Below are 20,390 nucleotides of genomic sequence, written 5' to 3'. Positions count from 1 at the left end.
AAATCAATTTTTAGACGCAAACAAGTAAAAAAGAAGAGAAATCAACGATGTTGATATTTTTCTTACTCAAGTTTTGTGCTCCAATTTGTATAAGAGAAAACACACGATCGTTTTCTCGATACAAAGTATAATAATTCAGAGAGAAAGCAATCGAAATTTCTGGACATATGCAACAAAATTTCGAGTTTACAACAATACCGTTTATTCATCGAGTAACGGTAGCGTGTTTTGGATCTTATACATTTTTAAACGCAATTAAAGATTTACGAAATGTAAGAGGGGAAATGAACATCAAAATATACGAATATACGCTGTACGCTTTTATCAAAAGCAATTTATCATGGGTTGTCAACCTGGATAATTCAAAGCAGTTATTAGCTTTTCAAACTCCGTTTCAGACTTTATTTAAATATCTCACCTTTCTCCGATCTGATAACAAATATAAAAATAATAATCTACATGACAATACATGAACAAAACTTACATTTTTCTATAAAACACGAACGGTCGAGATATAGAAAATAAAATTTCGATTAAAGAGAAAATATTTAAGAGAGAGAAAGAGATTAATAAAATAAAATATCTTTCCCCATAACGGGGAATCTTTCGGTCTTTTGTAATAGATTAAAATATTGCCACGCTTTTTCTACGTGATGGTTGATAGTAAATATAAATTCTTCGCCATTAAGAAAGAAAGATGCAATCGTAACAGCAAAAGCGGCGAGACTTAACGGCCTTATCTGCCACGTTTTATCGGTCATGACTGATAAGAAGTTTGCAGTATAAGATATGTAAGACGGCGAAAGAGTCGAATAGGGTCGCACAGGTAGATACTTAGCGAGATAAGAAGACAGATGCAAAAAAAAAATGTGTTCATAATTTTTTTTTACTAATTAATACATTGTTTTAGTGACATGCCGACTAGGGTGAAAAAACGATAAATATCTATTAGTTTAGATATTCACGAGAGATAAGTGACATGCTTAACGAAAAAGACTCGGCTAATCAAAAAAATTTAAATTTCCGACTCTTTGTTGTCTAAGAAAAGGAACTCGAGTTTATTACATATTCTTCTTTTAAAAAAATTTAATATGCGATTCGATAAAATAATAAGAAATGAGATAGGTACAGAGAAAGAAAAATGCAATAAACTATTCATTATAAATAAAAGATACGACGCAAACAAACTGTTTAAAGAAGTATCTGTGGTATAATATGCGAGGGTAAGCAAATAACAATGATTGCTTGAATAATAATACGAAATTAACATAACATGCGCGAAGGGGAATTTAAAGATTAAAGACACTAATTAAAAAGGAGTTAGGGGAATTTTTCGCAAAAGGACAGAGATACGGACGAGGACGAGGAGACCAAGAACGAGATGCGCTGCAACGCAGCGGAGATCGCACTGTGAATGCCGGTCGAGGGAGGGAAGTTTGTCGAGATCGGTGGGGATGCGTTTTGCTCCGACAACGGAGGGAGCAAGCGTAGGAGAAGAGAAGAGAGAGAGAGGGAAGGTACACTCGTGTCGTGATAACCGTCGCCGAGGTGCAAACCAGCCGCGAATTCGAAAGGCGGCCAGTCGCTGTTGGCGCGTCGACGACGACGCGTCGCTGGTTCACTTCGGATCACGGGATTAAGGTACATAAAGCCGAATCTTTGCTGTGCATCTCATCGCGAACGGTCTTATTCTGCTAGGCAGAGCTTAACGGGAGTGTTCTTGTGCCGATAGCATGGTAATACCGCGAGTGACAGATCTGATGATGAAAAAAAAGGAGCCAGAGCTAGAGAAATATACAATCATCCGATACACTCTAATATACTCCAATTTTTATAAAAATCTATAAACGAAGATTCAGGATCCTTGGTATGAGAGCACTGGTGTGTACGACAATATATGATAATACATCACTAGTCTCGATCTTCAGTCGTCAATGCTTATGTGTCGATTCGTTCAACGCAGTAACGCTTCTCGAATATGCAAAAATGTATTCGACACATTTTTCTTCCGGAAGGATCGTCGGCGTGGCACGCGAACGCGTCCTCTCAATCGTTGCGTAACGATCAGCATATCACGCGGCAGCTGCATCACGGGATACTATATACGCAGCATCTTTCCGTATAGAGACTATATAGAGAGTATATAACGCGCTCGTTTGACAGATCGTGAAAGAAAACGCGATTCGGTCCGGTCCACTGGCATTGAACCGTAAGGTCGATCGGTCGACCATCAGTCCAGACCAGACCAGACCACCAGCGTCGTCGTCATCGCGCGGCGACCGGAGGAGAAATTCCTTCTTAGCGACAGCCGGAGAGTTTATTCCATGCGATCGCGCGCTCGAGAGAGGCTCGTCGCGAGACCGTAATACTTGATTTCCCACGTGGCGTGGTGCGGGCGTGCTATCTCTTACAATCCCGCTGTAGGGTCGATTAATCGCTCGTTTCTCTCACCAGTGACTCTGCCCTGCCCTCGAGGAAAGAATCGCCGCCGCCGGTAGAAGACACTTAATTGTCGCGTCGCGCGAATAAGAACGATAGTCACGTTTGTCGTACAAAAATGCGTAACAGATGCGCCCGATTTCGCTTATCGGAGAAATCCCAGAACGAATATACGCGCGAAATGTATGTAAAGAATTTGTAAACTTCGGGGGACGCGCAAAAAAAATATTTTCCATTTTTAATGAATTTCCTCGAAAAAGAAAAGAAAAATTCGCGCGTAGTCGCGATTTGTCACGCGACGAATAAAATATCGATTCTCTGATCCGCGAGGAATGCGCAGTTTTTTTTACAACGATCGAGGGTGGTTTCGATCGATTTTCGTGTGGACACGTTCGCGCTATTTCGGACTAATTTCACGTATCGTATCGCGAGAAACTCGGGAAAGAAGAAATTTGTATCTCGCATCTCTCTGAGGGCTTCCCGTGATGTAACAATGTTGAAGTACTCTCGGCCCCGGGGTTGCCCTTCTCGCCTGCTGTTATCTCGAAATTGAAAACAATGCCGCGAGACTAAACATTCCGCCCGGCGTTGCTCTCTGCATGTTGCATGCATAACGTTACTTGAGTTACGGGCTGCAGGGCCGCAGCGAACTTATGCACCGCAACTCGAATTAAATCGAGAGACGTCTCGAAAGATATTGCAATCTTCGACGGAAAGAAACGAAGCTAAAGTTGCTTATATCGCGAATATTAAAAGGGGGAAGAAAATTATTGATTTTCGCAGTTATCCAATTGATCAAACACAATTTCTATCGCCTTCCCTGACACTTTTAACAATAGCACTATACACTTGGATCCAATTTTCCAATCGAACATCGGAGATACCCGTGACATCTCTAATCCAGAAAGTTGGACGATAACTTTTCTCGGTATAAAACGACGATATGGAAGATTACAATATGATAAATTGCTCGCTCTTTCTCTCAGCGGCACTTTTTAATAAATCTAAATTTAATAAATTTCTAAAATATCGTTATTATTATACCAGCGCGAGATCGGTAATCGAACGAGAATTTATCTTCCAGGTTGACGAGCGTAAAGTCTTTTCATTACGCGACGAATTATTCGGTGGAAAGAGGGCGAAGGGACGAGGAAAATGGGGGCAGACGAGAAGGGACAAGGCACGAAGAAAAATGTGTCGTTTAGAAAAGGCGGTCGAGCACGTTCTCTCTAATGTAGGTTATCGTCGAACGACTCGATGCCGATAGCAGTGTCGTGTGTCGCATTAAAAACGTGCTATCGATAACGGACAGAACCAATATTGCGATTTTTCATTTCGCCTAGCGAAAAGCAGACCCGACCTGCCATTCGTTATCGTAACAAACATGGAAATGAGCAGACGCGCGTGAGAGAGACTTTGCCTCTGTTCCGAACCCGAACTCTGTTCTATTCAAACGGAATCGTCATGGGATCGTTACTACTATATATATACATAGCTTGACATGTACGCGATTTTATTTTTCACGCGCGTCAACCGACTGGGTTCGAGCCTGGGCGCGTTCGGCTGCCTCGTCATCGTAAACGTTTGGCCGACACGAACCACGAGATCTGCAGCTGCATTCGAAACGGCACGACGCAATCGGATGTGCATGAATAACTAATCATCGATCATGAATAACTAGCTAAGAGAAACATATATAATTCATGCTTATCGCTAAACAAAACTTACTATTAATTGATTATTCGAAATTAGTATTGCCAAAGTGCTAATATTTATATTATATGCCAATGAATATATCGATTGTCAACGCGAATAACATTTGTGCAAAACAATTATTTAAAACAGAGATATATATATATATGCATTTTCCGATGCAACCATTCTACTTTTGATTACGGTTGAACAATCACGCGAAAAAACAGACATCTCGTTGCTCGTCGGAATAAAAGTGCGGTGAAGTGGGTTCGGTGATTTCGGAGTTTCGACAAAACTTCAAAATGCAGGCGTATTGCAGGCGCTCCGAAATTGCGACCAAAATTGTGGTCGTACTATACGCGAAATACATATTTCTTGTACGTTTCTCGTTGAATTAGCTAAACGCGATACCTGGAGAGGAGTTTATCAATAATCGGTGCTACATAGACCGAGAGCGATGTATGTATTATTCCCTCTCGTCTCCCCTTATAATATCGCATTAATTCGTCAGGCACGTCGTGCGCGCCTCTAATGACGGTCGACTTTATTCAAATCGCATCATTTTAATACCCAAATGATTGGAACGGGTCACAACTACCGATGAAACTCGATTCGAGTATTTCCTCATTATAATCAGATAAACATTCTGCTATCGGATTATTATTGTAGCTTTTAAACTTTTTAGCAAACTATATACGATATATTATGATTCTACAATTCATAATATCTTCGATAAATATTATTAATACGCAAAATAATTTTTAATTAAAAGAATTGAGCGTTATTTCTTCAACATTTACTGAAATTGAGAATGTAGAAACAATCCCTCCCTTCTCCGAGATCTTTGTCAAATTATCACCGGATTTAGCCCTCTCGTGGTTCGCAACCCCGAAATCCGGCCTTAATCCCCGAGTAGGAAAAAATTATTCCCCTCCACCCAAAATATACCGAGAAGGTGGATCGGTGTTCTTCACCGCCATTCCTCCCTTGGAGCCGGCCTCGTTTATCGTTATCGCCGTCTGGAAACTGCGAATGCTTTCCCGAGAGGGTGCGGACAATTCTTACAAGTCGCGGCGATAAAGCGGATGGGAAGATAAGACGTTGGCGAAAGGAAGAAAGGCGAAATGTATCGAAACGGGGAGGAGAGATGTTGGTTGATTCAGCTGGGGTAAACTGCTCGAGCGAAGGGTCGCTCCTTCTCTCCATCTTTCCTCAAATTGCGTGCAGCAGCGAGGAATCGCATACAATATTCTAACGGAGGCGCGAGAAGTCGAACGATTTCACCCCGCGTGTGTGTATTTATACACATACACCTATATATATCGTACATATGTGTCGTCGGTTGAATAGACGTGGTATTACGTAGAGGAAGAGTCATGTAATCGGAAACGATTTACTCCTACACGTACTCCTCACCTCGCACCTTACTTATCGTCCCGTGTCGCGTGTCGAAGAGGCGAGGGAGAAAGAGGGAGACCGATGGGGATCGCGCGCGAGCTATTCATCCATTCCATGCCAGTTGTTTCTGCAACGATAAATACGCGGACCGTTCCCTCCGATTGTCCGGTCTGGAGTCTCGGACTCGGAATATACATGAATATCCATTAATGAGGTGTGTAAATCAGACGGACCGAAACGTTCAATCGTCCGACCGCGCGGATCCATCGCTCGAGAATAATTCGCATTCACGTTGCTCTCGCCTTCTCCTCTGTTCGTCCGTCGATTCCGTTATCGAACTATCGTTTTCTCTCTCTCTCTCTTTTTTTTAACGCAATTTTTTCATTCCATTTCTCCACCGTGCTTCGCTCGTTCGTTGTAACAACAGCGAAACCGACAGCGACCCGAAACCGATTAATTAATCTTCATCGATCGTTGCGTCGAGAAGTAACGACTATACGTTAATTGAAAATGATTTACAGATCGATACAGTGACATACGAGTTTTCTCGGGCGATATTATCTCTATGTTATTGAAGACGAATGACGATAACAAGCAAAGCGAGAATTAATTCCAACCGTGGCAAAATAATGTACAATACACAAATATTTATGAAAAATGTAAAGAAAATATATATATATATATATATAATTTTTTTACATGTACTAGTACATGTCAATATCTTTCTTAAAATTTATTATTTTTTCAACATAATTTAGTTTAGAATACACAACTGTTCAAAAATTAAATTAGGATAACATACATGGAAATGCAATAGAGATAAAAATCGAAAAATTAAAAATTTTGTATTTTTAACAATACAGAACCAAATTGTAACTTTTACCAAACTTATTGAGATTCTTTAATTTCTCGTAATTATTCTAATTAATCCCACAAGCAATTAGCTTAGTAAAAGCGCCACGCGTTAATAGTGAGGTATTTCTTTATTGGTACTAAAAGTAGAGCGAAAAGCCGAGCAGACTGAAAAACGGAAGACCGGAAGAAATTTCGTCGTTGGAAAGACCCGATCGTAAAGGGAAATTCTTCTCAAATCCTTTGAGTGATACTGCCTTTCATTCACGACGTTCTTTTCACGTCTATCGATCCCGCCCGCTTCTATCGTGTGCCATTTCACTTCTTTGTTACTATCCGAATAGACCAAACTTTACCTCACCGAAAAATGAAGATATATCAAAGATACATTTCGTTGATCATCTGTGTGGCAACAGTTTCCTAAGTTATAAACACTATTTGCTGATGGAAATCTATAGCTTTATATCCGAGTCTTCGAAATGAAATAATATTGTATCTGTGTTATCATCACAGTGCAAGGGTTAAATTAGACAAACATGAATATTTAACGATAAATTTTGAACTTGATAAAATATCCTAAAATGTAGAAAGTCTTTGACTCTCACTCGTACACGGACTTGTCGTTTCTTATGTAAGAACAAGTGTTAAAATGTATTTTTTAAGATTTAAAAAAACTATATTTTTGCATTTATTTTCAATTTACTCATCTCAGTTATTTCTTGATTTATTTCAATCTCGAAAAGTAATGTCAATTTTAAATTTTTTGTCACTTACGTGTTACTTTTCCTTAAATACATAAATTTAAATTTACTTCTTTAACTCGTCAAGCGTTTGGAGTTAAAGAATCAGCAAATAAGACTACTTCTTCTCGTTACGTTGCGAAACGATCGTGAATAACCGAGAAGCGCGTTCGCGGAACACCAGCACGAAAAGTTTACAGTAACGACAGTTGACATATTTGTACGATAAACAGCACCACGTCATATCGAGCGAGAGCATTTTGATAACGCAAGAATGTAGGCGCGATTAGTCACGCAACGATACACAGTGAGAGAGTATTATAGGCTGAATGGCAGATCGCGGATTATCATCATCGGATATTGCGACGGTGTCATTTAGTGCAGGAATATATCGTGTGACACTTTCAACAGTTCGTCGTTTCTGTACGATCGAGCGTGATAACGCAATCTAGTACTTATCACCTTGAAAAAAGTAAAGAAAAACGTCACTGTTCGATATCATCGAGCGACATGTCATATCTTTTCGGATAAATCGTGAACTAATTTCCGCAGTGTTTCCGTGTTCAGTGAAAAGATTCAAGATAAATTTAAAAGGAAAAAGGCAGATTATTTTATAATAATTTATAATTAAATAAAATTATAGATCATGATATATCAAAAACGATTATTGAATATAGCTCGAGAAATGTTTTCTGCGAAAATACAAATAGATTGCTGGTATATGTTGAAAAAGTTTGAGGGAGGAGAAAGAAATTTCACGCTAGAGAGAATACACGTGAGAACCGCGAGATTTCTCTAATGTTTCTATCCTTACAGACGGACGATCGTTTCCGAAGGACTAAGATCGAGGAGAGGAAGAATTCCGGTGCGATGTTGGAGAACGTTACGCGCTGTCACCGACAAAATTGGATCGCGCCATCGAAGAAACGAAGAAGCGTCGGGACGAATGTCGTAGTAGAAGACAATTCTACGAATCGGCGATTCGAATGAGCTTCGAGCTGAGGACACCTTATGTCGGACGTCGTCGTCGTCGTCGTCGAGAAGCATGAATTCAGCGAGAGACGTGGCGCGGATTATAACCGGGCGTAGAATCACGTAATATTGCATGGCGTGTGTCACGTGCCGCGACAAGGTCGAGATAGCTTTCCTTGGTGCAAGCGAGATTAGTCGGTGCATACGGCGATTTAATCGGAACACTAAGTTAACGCGACTACGCGACGTAAATTGAGAGAAACATCGACGCATGTTCGATTCTCGACGCATTTAAAGCAGCAAGAAGACATGTCGAGACGACCTCGCGGTCGGCTCGACGCGGAATTATTGCCTGGCGCCAGCTCGACATAAAACAACCGGTGATAAAGGCGAAGAAGAAGAGGAAGCCCTTTGAGCGTATGGCAGAAGGAGAGAGAAACGGGGGCGAGGGAGCGAGCGAGAGGCGCAAAATGGGAGCAACGAGATATGTGTTAGGCAGCGCGATCTTAGGACTGTTTTGGAGCAGCTTACTCAAGGGTGTCCTGACCAACTCGACCAGCAGGTGCGACTACCCGCCCTGTTCCTGCGACCACTACGGCCGGTTGACCTGCGACTGCAAGGAGGAGGGAGAGGTAGGTTCGCCACAAACCCGATATGCCCGATAAGCATTCGCGTTAGAATCGATTTTCGATTGAATCTCTCTCGAGGCTCGATACCGCGAGGAGGTCGAGGAAAGAGATAGCGGGCGAAGAAAAAATCGCTCACGCTATCGGTAACTGTAGATCTAGGCACGTATCTTCCGGCTCCGAGAGACAAGAGAATATATTTTCTCTTCTCGTATGCCCCAAGACAGCTTATCGTATTTAACTCGGAACTCGACTCTCTGTTCAACGAGAACGAAAAGATGTAACCCGAGCCCTGGATTCATACGATGACCTCACGCGCACATTTTAAATATATCATACTTATAATTACGGTGCAGAGAGAGAAAATAAGCTTCGCACAGTCCTAAAAAAGCAATTATTATATCTTCTAAAAAAAATTATTATTTTCTACGCGTACACGGATTTTTTAATTATAATATTAGTCCACTTAATTTTATTTCATGTATGCTATACTCGTATTTTATACATTTCTCTTGTTTACACGAGCTAAAATATAAAGCCAAAGATATTAATAAATTTTTAAAAAACATTTCTTCGCGCGTGGTTTTTATGTCAAGCCGCAACTTTTATAAGTATTTATTTTTCAGTAGAATTGTTCGCGGTCTCATAGAATCGGCTCTTTTCATTCCGATTTCGTTTCGGCGAGAATCTCCGCGATCTTCGTCCCCGATCTTTCTTACCGCCTTTCCACTTCAAATGATTAGGACGATCCGGTGAATGACGATGGAAGGGCGTGCGCGCGTACGCTCTCTCAACAACGAATTCGTGCGGAAACCGCGGCGGGATTAGCTATCGCTATCGCACGAAAAATCTCAGACAATGCGACACGGGGTTCTGTCTGGCAGTCTTTTGTCCCGCAGGGGACGTTATTCCATTTGCGAATTACCCGACGGAGAGATAAAGAGGCGGGTACCCGCGGGTAGCTTGGTGCGAGGGCAAAATCATAAAACCCGATCTCTCCCACGACCGAGGGAGAGAGGAAAAAAAAAAGACACGAGAAAAGGGAAAGAAAATGTTTCCTCGCGATCCCGATGTGACGTCTTCGGCGTCCCCGTATCGCCCGAGGTTTCGACTCAGCAACAAAGATCGAGATAAAGTAATAATCGCGCTAGTCCCGAGATTCCTCCGAGCGGCTTCGCTATAACGGAGCAAGGACAACACTGGAGTTGCCGAAAAAAAAGGGAGACAGGGAGTGTGGGAAGGAGGAGACGATCAGGACGAAGCTCTAATCTCCCGACTAATCTCCCGGCGGGAGGTTCTCGTAAATCGCGAGGGTGCCAACCGCGACGGAGGGATGGGAATCCCCCCTCCTATAAATTAAAGTGTGTTTACGCAAATCGGTAGGGACGAGAAGGGCAGGCAGGCAGGTAGATAGGCGAGGTGCGCGAGAAAGGATGGAGATCCGTCGATTTACCTCCATCCCCTCGTAAATGTTTCGTTTTTATCCCCCGGCGGCTACGGACCCCTTCTTTTCCCGAGCCGGGGAAAAAAATGGGCGAGCGTTCCCTCGGCGATCCACGATCACGCGAGCTGCTAACGTTCGTTTCTCTTGCGGCGCGAGCGCGTTTCCCCGACCGCTTCCGGCCATCCGCGATATTAAAGGATAGACGAGAAGAGCGTCTATCCTGCGGCCATAACAAGCACGAATGATTCATAATCGCGACACGATATCGCGATAAACGAGCCAACACGAGTCCGGGTCGGACTTGGAGGATGCCGTGCCGCGCCAAAACCGGAAGTCGTCGGTTTTCGTTAAATCGAATCGAATAGCGCGAGCGGAGGTCTACGACGCGGTAACGCGAATACTATCGCCTTTCCCGCCACTGCTGTCTGAATTTATTGAATAAATTTGGAAATTCTCCCTCTTTTCTCTCGCGGTGATGAGAGTTTGAAATTCGACTTGGCGAAAGTTTCCGCTTCTCTCGCGAACATCGCTCCTTCCGCGACTTCCGTCTTTTTCCGTCGCGATAAAGAGTGCAACGCAGCGCACTCGGCGGTGCGATAAGAAAAGTAATGAATGCGATTCGAAGAGAGAGAGAGAGAGAGGGATGCCTGCGTGAATTATATATCACGCTCGACGATTACAGGACGAGATAAAACAATCAGCCCTGTTACTACAATTAAAGTCCCTCTCTCGCGTTATTTGATTTAAAATTCCTGAGATTTTATCAATTTCACACGCGGGAATAATTCCGACACCGGGGGCTGTATACATACCGGGGGATAACGTAAACGAGTCTCGTATTCGCGACGCGTGAGGGTAGGAGAGAGTTACACCGCGGAAATTTAATCGGGAACGTCGCCCCCAAAGCGCGGGCAAATATTTCGCGACGCAACCACCGACGTCGCGTTTTAATTACGCGAATCCCAAACGCGAGAAGGAAGATAATGTTACCGCGCGTGTCCTCGCGAGAACGGGCGAGTCATTATTGTCCGCGATGAAGCGGATTCTTTTTGTGTGTCTGATAATACTCCGTAAACTCGATCCGTAAAATTGGTGCGCGTGACGAAACGACCGGAAGTAAAGAGGAGCGCGAAGAGCAAACGGGTCGCTTTGCGTCATCGCGACAAGCTGTATCATCTATTAATGTTACATGTGCATATGTGTATATATTGCTGATACGCATGGAAGTTTTCATGACCTTGTACTAGAGTAAAAAGCGGAGGCATGCTTGGACTTTATCGTCGAGCGAAAGATATAACGCGGATTACAGGAAAGAAGTGGCGCACTAATGGATAAGGGATATAAATCGCTCGAAACGAGATTGAATTTCTGTTGCCCGGCTAATTGGTTAAGAACGTGCTGCCCATTCATCATCAATGATGTCACGTGTGTAAAGTGAACTCATAATTATAGCAAAATGAGAAGTATACGAGAGGAAATATGATAAAACGGAGTTTTGACGTTAAGAAATATTTTAACGTTAATTAATGTAGGTATTTTAATGTAATCAAAATTTATAATCGTGAAAATTTATTTCTAAATTTTTTTGTATCGTTATTTAAAAGGCAAAATATTTATAGTAATAATTTCCACTGAATGATGACGAGTAAATTATATAAAAACTTTACACAAATTTTTAAGAACACGATTCAATTTAAGTAACACAGTACGGATAATAAAAAAAAACAAAAATACGTTTTATAAAATAGTCAAGTTTCTCAAATTTATAATTAACAATTTTGCAATTAATATAACTTCTGCGAAAATATAATTTTAAAAAACTTTAAAATATCTTAGGAAAAAAATACGTCTAAATATAGACATTAATAGATAAAGATGGGAAAGAGAGATGCATAACGTTTTTAAACCAAATTTATTATTAATAATCGCGATTAATTTATGTGTTGTTGCCGATTTAAACACTTTATAACAATGAGGGCCCACCAATAAAACTCCCGCCTACACGAAGGGCAGAGGAAGGGCAGAAGGATAGAGAAAGGAAAGTAGAGGTACGAAGTCTTTGGTCGCAAACTGAATAATTGAAGACGAGCGTAAATAATTGAAAGAGCCTTTTAGTGAACGCGACTTTAAATTCACTCGCTTGGCCGTAATAAGCGAGACGGTGGAATAAGACACGAAACGATGAAGGAAAGAGAGCGGCCACCCCCGGGTCAGGGGTGTAAAAGTAACGGCCGTAAGAAGTACTGTTGGAAACGTTAGGATGCCACTTACGGGAAAGAGGCGCGCGGTTATGAAAATACTCGGAAAATGGAAAAACGGCGTTACGAAAGTCTCCATGTGCGCTCGTGCAAGGAAAATTGCAGTGGATAAAAATGCACGGTTAAGTAAATGGCAACAATCGCTCTTCGGAATGGCAGCGCTAACTCACTTTGCTAGTAATAATAAGCCAGTAGCAATAAGCCACGATTATGTGGAGAGGAAATTGATCAAGTACCCTGCGCGATTGTGTGTGTGTGTGTGTGTGTAAAGATACTTCATTAAATATTTCTATCGATGATAAATCGAATCGTTTGCCCTCGTGCAAAGTGCTAATTAAAACGCAATAACCGCCTATCATCGATAGATCGACAGAATCTGTCGCAATCAACTAATATCAATGTCAAATAATTTATCAAAGCTAATCGAGGAAATAATTTTCTCTTAATTAAAGTTATTAAGCGCGGATAGATTCTTTACGCGAGTAAAGAATTTTCGAAGGATTTCCAAAACGCAGAGAAGACTTTGGCGAAAGAAATTGGCACTGCTACGGGTAAAATTGTTACACATAAATTCTTTATGGATCGTAAAAGAGCTTTCGTTTCCATTTCCATGGCACTATGCCACTTTCCGTTCACTACCTCGTTTCCGGTCTCCGGGTCGAGAGTTTCCTTCATCTCTCTCTGTCATTTTCTCTCTTTCTCTCTCTTTCTTTTTCGCACGCGACAAGATCCGACATAATCGCGTGTTTTCCCGATAAACTTAATCCCGTCCAATCTCATTAAACCAATCTCATTTTCATTTTCATCCGGGAAAATGTCTATCTAATGACGTGACGGCTCGGGTTTTGCCTCGGACTTTTTCCCGTTCAATTAAGAACGTAAGGCACGTTCGATTATTGCCATAATCGACGTTAGATCACTCATCGCAATCTCTCTCGAATTATCGCCCGACGAAATCACGCAGATTACTCCGCAAATTTGCAGCAGGGAAAATGTCACACGGCGAACAACTGTGGGCAAAAAAGCCGGAGGAACTAGTTCGAGAGGCGAACTAACGCGCGTCCTCGAGTTTAATTCCCAACGGGAATCGTTTCCCTGGTAATCGACGGGCGCACGAAAAAGAACATGGAGTTAGACGTGACGCGTGAAAATGTTCGAAGAGAGCACGAGAGGAAGAAAGTCCACATCTGTAGAGAAAAATTGCAGACGAAAGAGAAAGAGAGCAAAAGCGTGACTAAAGCGGAATAGAGGTGCGTTGTTTGAAGGTCCCTCAAAAAGAAAAAAAAAACATCTCTTCTACTTTCCGGTTCTTGTAGCTTTCCTCACGTTTCTTACGGAGGCGCAGAATTTTCGTGAAAGAAATTTCGCGTAAGAAAATTCAGGTGTCCATCGAAATCATGCAGAGTTACGATTCGATTCGATTTCCGTCCGCAACCTACCCGCACCTACTTATATGAATTTTATGTGATGCACGTCGAACGCATTTACGATGGGTAAGCTATCGCGAGGAACCAATTACATTTTTCTCGATGCAAACGTCTCGGGAGATGCAATGTCGAATTTTTCCGTACTAAATTTCCGAGAACATTTTTTTTATTTTTTTCAAAAGTCTCCGAGGCTAATAATTTTTCTTTTGTCTCCCATACAAGACCAGGAAGGAGTCGACACATTTTTCTAAATATTGTTCCACGAAGAAACATAAAACTTGAGTACTTTCCAAATAAATCTCCAACATCGGTAAATTTTTCAGACAAAACGTGCAAGCGATAAAGGTAGATTTTCGTTTCGGATAGACAAGTAATACGTCGGTTAATAATCTCAGCTTGACATCGTGCGTCTAAAAGTAGCCGCGAACAATGGGATCCGGAACAAAAGAGGAAGTTCGAACAGAAGCAAGGAAGGGACGAATGGAGCAAAAGACGTTAATGCGTAAGAACGACAGAGTCTGAAAAAGAATAATATAAAGACCCTTCTCTTTTCCATCGCTCTGCGTCGCGTCTTTTTATATATTTTCTATTCTCTATTTTTACCATTCAACAGACACTCTGTCTCGCATATCTTTCCGCGTTGTTTCATCGCGATCCGACTACATAGAGAGAGAGAAAGAGATTGTGCCTCCAGTTTTAGTTCTTCATTTTTCTTAATGGAAAAGGAAGCGGCTACTTAGTGAAAATTTATTTTAATGACATAATAAAACGACTTCAAAGATAATGACGATTAATATTAATCTTGAAATCGTTCTTATGAAATCAACGGATGTTATATATAATATATGTATATATGTATCTTGAAATTCAACGCTTAAAGAGAATCGATTAGACGGAAGAGTGTAATAATTAATGAGAGCAGCATACTTGGCCTGAAGCAACGCATATCTCGGCCTCTTTGTAGCAATCAAAGCGATGCGGGTTTCTCGCGACTCATTCGATATATATATACATACGTACACACATGCCAGATGTCGACGAGCTTCATCGCGGGCGACATTCCGACGTCGCAATGAAAGTTGCAGCGATTACGGAATAAATGACGCAAACTCAAATAAATATATCTCATAGTACAATGTAACCAATAATATAGTGGCTCGATGCGTTTCGCAAATGTCATCCGCGTATCGCTTTTCTCCTCCCAGGATTTTATATCCGCCGCAAGGATGCAGTACGCAAACAGAGTCTTCCCGTTCGATATATTCGAAGAGTTTCGATATCGTTTTACGACGCGTAAGACGTGACGAGTTCGTATATATATGCGCGGAGCGGAGCAGATAATCCCGCGCAATTATCTAATTTGTATGCAAGGGTAAACACGTGTCGACACGCGCCGGAGCGGAAAATCCGACTATACAGCTCGATGTTAAATTCGCGTAAAACGACCGATAGGAAAGGAGACTTGATTAAAGGAAAGGGCGATTACGAACGTGAGGTCTCTGCGAACGCGAGACAGAAATGACGACTACGATATGTCATGAAATTAAGCCGTCGTCCCTTCCTCCGTGATTATGATAACGACATTATTCGCGGTAATTAGCGAGACTGTGCGCGCACATCGCGAATAATTAGGATAGTTAGACCTGCAATTACGGCTATTCGACCTCTATTAGAGCTTTCCCTTGTCGGTACATTGCGTTGCACCAAATTACTATGATTCTTCCTCCTTGAGGGAAATATATCAAAAATTAATCTCCCGGCGAGAAAATCTCATTATCCCGACTGAAAAGCCCTGATTTTTTTAGTATTTTCGTGCCTCTTGTCTGTATTTTTAGATAAAAAATGATCTGAGATAGTCGATGTATAAATAATCGATCGTGCTTACATACACATAATATATATAATGCATATTCATAGAATAAATTTAAAAGATAATTACTCTTTTCTCTCTTTTATATAGATAAGTATAAAATGAAAAAAATAAAAAGATGTAGCTATAAATATAAGAGATGGAGTTCCCGTGATATCGAAATAAAGGGTCGTTTCAACTTGCAGGAATTGATCCTGACCACGGAGGGCGACAGACGGCTGAGTCCCCATACCAGCAGGATAATGGTGAGCAATTGCTCGTCCGTGATACTCGCGAACTCGAGCCTGGCCTCGATGGTCGGGCTACGTTCGGTGGATCTGATTAATGTGGCGAATCTGACCTTGGTCAGACAGAGCTTCGAGCTGTCATCGTACAGCACGCGCACGCGGATCTCTGTGCGGAACAGCAGCATCGACGTGCTGCCGAGCTTCGTGTTTCGCGGCGACGTCGAGGCGATCACGTTCGAGGACGTGCGAATCGGCCAGCTGAGTGCCTTCTCGTTCGCCAATCTGATTCACACGGACACTCTGCGACTGGAGAACTGCCGCGTCGAGACGACGGAGGCGCAAGCCTTCAAGAAGTTCGACGTCGGTTATCTGCACGTGATCGGCGGCAGTTTCGGCGATCAGTTGCCGAGTCGAACTATGAACGACATCGAGGTCTACCACAAGTTCATGCTGGACGGCGTGAAAATGGGCATCGTGAGGAGCAACGCCTTTATCATGAGGAGTCCGCGCACCGTAGCGATACAGAACTGCGCGATCGAGAACCTGGAGAGCGAGGCGTTCGACGTGATGGCACGCGGCGCCGTCATCATCAAGAACAACACCTTCGGCAGCATCGGCGTGGGCGCTTTCCTGGGTATTCGCGCGGATCGCGAGATCAGATCGTCACCGCCATCGTTATCGTCAGCGTCAGCGTCATCGTCGTCGTCGTCGTCGTCGTCGTCGTCGTCGTCGTCGCTAGTCCACGGTCTCATCTTCAAGAACAATACTGTGAGCAGCTTCGAGGAGGGCTCGCTCATGTTCGATCGCGCGAGTTTCCGGCCGGAGCTCGACAATCTACTCATCGCGCAGGCTTGTGACTGCCAAATGTTACCGGTGTGGAAGAATAATGTGCTCAATTATACGAATGTTTACTCGCGATTCTACGTGAGACAAAATTCGCTTATGCCGCCCCCGCTATCGCAGCCCCAGGAACCCATCAACGAGACCCCGGAGACCTTCCTATGTCTGGACGGCGGACTGGATGGAGTACCTACGAGTTTCGTCGACTACGAGACGCGTCACTGTTCGCTCGGCGGTTCCATGCTCGTTCTCATTCTAATTATCGTAGGCGCCGTTCTCGCCCTCTTGGCGAGCGTGTGCCTCATCGTCTGGTGCTGCCGAAGGCGCCGACGAAACAACAGGAAGAAATGGATCAGCGTACCTACTAACGCGCCCGACGTGGTCTCCAAGAAGAACGGCGTGATCGGCAGAGAAGCGGCAACGTCCGGCACCCCGGTCGACAGCAGGATAACCATGGTGGTGCCGGACGGCAGGCTGTACCGCGAAACCGAATTCCACGTGATCGTCGAGAAGGCTGAGCCGCTTACGACCGAGTTGTAACGAGACGCCCCGGGCGGCTCGACAGCCAGGCCCGCGATCGTCGCTCCCGTTGAAGAGGAACTCGAGTGGGTGGAAACGTCGAGCCGCTTTCGAGTTTACAAGCTGTGAGAGACGCTGCGCGCGATCGGCGCCACAGTGAGGAACAACAAGTTCGAGAGGAAAAAGTTAGATCGATGTTGCGAGTAGGAAAGGACTCTCCCGACGAGAGGGAAATTCTCTCGGACTCGAATATATATAGACTGTGTAAATCGTTGCTGCTTGGGGAATAATAGAACGCAAAGCGAATACGCAGTCCTGAATCATCCCCTTCCCTCCCGAATCATGTTTTTTTTTAATTGAATTTTTAATTATCTCTCCTCTAGTACAATACAGTTCGTAAGCTTCCATTCACATATCACGAGCGGTCGTCGATTATCCGATCACGCGTTCTTTTCATTCCTCGAACCGTCCTTTCTCTCGAAGGCGGTCGCGTTCCTTCGCGGCGATTAAAAAATTTTTCAAAACAAGTCACGCGGATTCGGGTGATCGGTCACCGCTGCTAGTTAAGTTTATCATTAAATAACTTTCGCAAGAGAGATAAAAAGAGAGAGAGAAAAAAAAAGAGGGCCAGTGTCATAGAAGACGAAGCGATACGCGATTTAGAAAGCAGAAAAAGAGTATAACTCGCGTGTAGAGAAAATCCTAAACTCGCTGTCTTGCGTAAGATACGCGATTGAACGTACCTTTCGCATTTCTCGTTGCTTTAAGTTCATCGATCGATAATGATAGCTCGGTTATCGTAAAATTACGTATTAGTGAGCGCTGAAGTGAAAATGACGGTACCAAAGGACCAAAAAATGGAATAACCGCCTGTTCAGACAGCTGTGCCATTCCTGGAGTGACATTACACACGATTCGTGTCCACTCCATAGAAAACCTGATCTCTCGAAGAAGGAAGAAAACGAACGAATGGAACTTTTCGCTAAGTTTTCATATCAAAATCGTTCCGAAACTATCGTTTTTATAGAGAAGATTGACAGTAATGTAACGAGTTAACGGACAAAAATAAACTGGCAGGATCAATTTACCAAGATAAAAAATGTCCCATATCTCATACCAGTGGCGGATTTACAAGTTAACTATAACGCTTTGTAAATGTAATATGTATTTCTTTTCTCAATTAAAAAAAATTATATATTAATTATTTATAAATAAGAGACTTATGTTGATTAAAGTAAAACTTATATTTTTTGAAACATGATTTTCACCACTTTGTTAATGATAAATATAAATACTCGTTATATATTTTTAAATCAAACTTTTGTTGGAAATATCTTCAAGGAATATTAGTACAAGTGTCCGAAAATGTAGATCCGTCATTGTTTCGTATATACTTTCGCGAAAAGCGAAATTAACCAGACGGTAAATTAGAATGAGTTAATTATTATCCGCGTCGTATTATAAATTCGTCTCGTTATCACATTGTTTTATCAGTGTCAATGTGTAATTTATTTTTAGCAAGCATTTGCTATAAAACTTGGCAATAAAAACTGTTGTTACTGTTATTATAATTTACACTTAATCTTAAGTACGTTTCTCTGTAATCAACGCATTAAGATTGTTCCGCAAAGTTTGCCGTATGTTAATAATGTAAAATAATGGAAAATTTCAGCGAAACAGGCTATTTTGTAAAAATCAAAAACTTATTTCGAAAACTTATTTCGAATGTACATCTCGCTGATTATTCTTCGACACGTTTAATCCACGTATAATGAAAACATTTTTAAAGGATCTGATTATGAGCGAATATACTTCTAGATCATAATGATGAAAATAAAAATAAATCTCTTATCCCTTTTCCCTTTTCCCTTTTCAATTAAAAGAAGATATGTATATCGCGGACACATTGAACTAATATTTTGATAATTATAAAAAGACACTTCGCCAATTGCAGAAAAAGAAGTAAAATAAAGCTTATGAGAAATTGTAATATATCGTATAGCAGAGTTGATTTATTAAACAGAAGGCCCAAGCAACTCGAAGTACTTGAAGATGAAGATAAGTAATATTTCTTTGCGCGCTTTTTTCGAGCGCATGAAAGAGCAGAATTGAGTCTCGGAAAACTTTTTGTGCCTCTTATGCTCGATACCTTGAATTTTACCGCCAAGGTAGGTCTTATTAGCATTCGCGTATCGGAAGATCGAAGTCTAATACGTCGCAACATGTGCAAACTGTATGCGCAGGTATGTACATATGTGTTGTACACGTGCGCAATTATACCATTGTGGTGAATAGAATCAGTTTGTAATGTTATATATATATATATATATATAGTTATAATTATCGCGAAACTGTGATATATAACGACAGCTGCCGACTATATAATTTGTTTCGCATTGAACGATCAAAGATGCAATAAAAAGAATACCAATAATGTATTGGCTAATCATATTAAGACTAACCAAGAAGATACACACGTGCTAATATTCCTTTAATTGGTATGTATACGTATTTAATATATTCTATTAATTAAATTTTTAATTTTTATCGCATTCCTATTTTGAAGATAAGCGAATCAAATTAGTGTAGTTATATAATCGCAATTGTAATTATATAATTGCGACTAAAATTCTCTCTAATCCATAATCCAGAAATTACGCGTAAATATCTCTTAAGCGTTTACGCATATATTATTGAACACACAATGTGCCACTGTGTGTGTGTGTTAATTAGATACCGCGTCAGATATTTATACAGTTTTGCGACCTATTTGCCATGACCTTGTTCAAGATAACTTATGCCATGACGAATAAATAAAATATCGTCCCATCACAACATTTTTTCAAAATAAAAAAAGAAACCGTATATACCAAAGATTGATGACTGATTGTAAGTAAAAGAGTAAGTAAAAGTAGATTGTAAAACGCGTAAAAAAAGTAAAAAATATGAAATTTTCTCTCTCTATACGCAATATAACAGATAACATTAATAATATCGATAAACTTGTCACATTAATATAATTACATATTAAAAATACAGTTTCTTTTTTTAATTATGAATTATATAAGCCAAAACTGATGTTA

At 41.6% G+C, this 20,390-nt stretch overlaps 2 protein-coding genes across 9 annotated transcripts in view; one reads left to right on the top strand and one right to left on the bottom strand.

Annotated features, from left to right (window-relative positions):
• The window catches only part of Hiw (MYC binding protein highwire), a 186,891-nt gene that overhangs the window by 157,471 nt on the left and 9,030 nt on the right, over positions 1–20,390 (bottom strand). The gene's annotated exons all lie outside the window — the stretch shown is intronic.
• LOC145939781 (uncharacterized) lies at positions 1,648–19,805 on the top strand. 5 transcript variants are annotated; one of them, XM_083044384.1, is made up of 3 exons: positions 1,648–1,867; positions 7,941–8,728; positions 15,907–19,805. In XM_083044384.1, the coding sequence occupies exons 2-3, from the start codon at positions 8,516–8,518 to the stop codon at positions 17,326–17,328; spliced, it is 1,635 nt and encodes a 544-aa protein (XP_082900510.1). In that variant the 5' UTR covers positions 1,648–1,867; positions 7,941–8,515; the 3' UTR covers positions 17,329–19,805. The 5 variants fall into 5 exon arrangements, with proteins under 5 accessions (XP_082900510.1, XP_082900507.1, XP_082900509.1 ...); XM_083044381.1 differs by having other exon boundaries at positions 1,648–1,881; XM_083044383.1 differs by lacking the exon at positions 1,648–1,867 and adding an exon at positions 1,920–3,673.

This window comes from Prenolepis imparis, unplaced genomic scaffold, assembly GCF_030444845.1.
Source record: "Prenolepis imparis isolate NDT839.2.m4 unplaced genomic scaffold, iyPreImpa1.0 SCAF_8, whole genome shotgun sequence".
NCBI lineage: Eukaryota > Metazoa > Arthropoda > Insecta > Hymenoptera > Formicidae > Prenolepis > Prenolepis imparis.
Note: the sequence above shows the minus strand (reverse complement) of the source record. Positions and strands in the feature narration are given on the sequence as shown.